This window comes from Chrysochloris asiatica, unplaced genomic scaffold, assembly GCF_000296735.1.
Source record: "Chrysochloris asiatica unplaced genomic scaffold, ChrAsi1.0 scaffold00010, whole genome shotgun sequence".
Taxonomy (NCBI): domain Eukaryota; kingdom Metazoa; phylum Chordata; class Mammalia; order Afrosoricida; family Chrysochloridae; genus Chrysochloris; species Chrysochloris asiatica.
In genome coordinates this window covers 12176731-12178241 of record NW_006408528.1, presented here as the reverse complement: position 1 = coordinate 12178241, position 1511 = coordinate 12176731, and the positions used below count along the sequence as shown (strand labels likewise).

Here is a 1511-nt window from a genome sequence, read left to right as displayed (position 1 = left end):
GGCACATAACATCAACAAGTCAAGTTCTGATCATCCATCCATTGAAGCTAGGTCCAATGGGCACTATCTGCAAGTTTGGGTGCCCTTGTGCATCTACTCTCACTTCATATCAGCTGGACACTTCACTCTCAGCTCTAGCCCTCTATGGCTAAGTCCTTGTCCATGGGCTCAGGAGTCCCCAGGTCTCACCATACTTTGGGCCAACCAGCTCTCATCATTCTCCAGGTCAATTGGAGTCTATGTAACATGGTCAGACTCAGCCCACATCTTCATTACTGCTTTTCCCCCACTTCCACTCACCAGTAGACCAACGTGGTCACCAGCAAGCTTACATGCCTGTTCGTGTATTCCCTTTATGTTCTGTCTGGGAGGCAGTTTGTCCTGAAGGGACTTGCCTATCAATAATCTTAAAGGATTTATCTGGAAAAGTATATATACATACATACATATATGTGTACATATATGTAGACCTTTTATATATTACACACACACACACACACACACACACACACACATATATATGAAAGTACAGTAATAAAAAAGTTCAGTGCACACACGGGAATACAAATTATACATAGAAGACAGAATCATAATTATTATACTAGTTGAAAATACATATACAGTTTGTTTTTGAGCCATGTGACTCATTTTGTTTGAACTTAGATATCTGTACTAAAGGTCCCTGGGTGATGCAAATGACTAACACTTGACTACTAACCTTAAAGTTGGTGATTCAAACCCACCCAGGAATGTTGCAGAAGAAAGGCTTGGTGATTTGCTTCTGTAAAGATTTCAGTCAAGAACACTCCATGGAATAGTTCTACTCTGAGCACATGTGATTGCCCGACTTCAAAATCAACTCAACAGAAAGCTGTCAGTCCTATGCAATGTTCCAGAGCACAACAAATGAAAGAAAACACTCACAGAGCTAATGAATGTCAGCCCATTAGGAAGTATCTCCAAGTCTTCAGAACCATTGTCTGTCAGAAAAGAGAACAGATAATTCAGACTGATGCAGAAAACATTAATGGTCCGTTTCTTCATAAGTGATGGTTGTAGCTATCCTTTGAGAATAATTCATTCTTAAAATTTTTAAATTCAACTAGATTCATATAATTACATGAATAGTAAAAGCTATTTGTATAATTAATAAATGCATTCAAATTCATATTTAATAAATTTAATTTAAATGTACAAGAATTTTTTCCCTCAGAACTTGATATCACATATAAAATTTAGGGAAATTCACAAAATTTATGATTATTTAGGGTATATACAAAAATGATAATCATTCGATAAAAGCATGATTGTTTTTATGAAAAATGCAGAATAAACTCTAAGTATATATTGACACTTAACAGTTACAAATCACAGGCATCCTAGTGTTATGGAGGTTAAGCACTTGGCTACTAGTTCAAAGGTTGGAAGTCTGAATCCACTAGTTGTTCTGCACAGGAAAAAGACTGGACAGTGAGTAAGGAAGATCGTAGAAGAATTGATGCTTTTGAGTT

At 36.7% G+C, this 1511-nt stretch overlaps 1 protein-coding gene across 2 annotated transcripts in view; it reads right to left on the bottom strand.

Annotated features, from left to right (window-relative positions):
• PON3 (paraoxonase 3) overlaps positions 1–1511 on the bottom strand; it is a 114967-nt gene that overhangs the window by 33592 nt on the left and 79864 nt on the right. For both annotated transcript variants that reach the window (XM_006834274.1, XM_006834273.1), the window contains exon 3: positions 925–980. In XM_006834274.1, coding sequence (XP_006834337.1) covers positions 925–980 — 56 coding nt within the window. The remainder of the gene's footprint in view (positions 1–924; positions 981–1511) is intronic.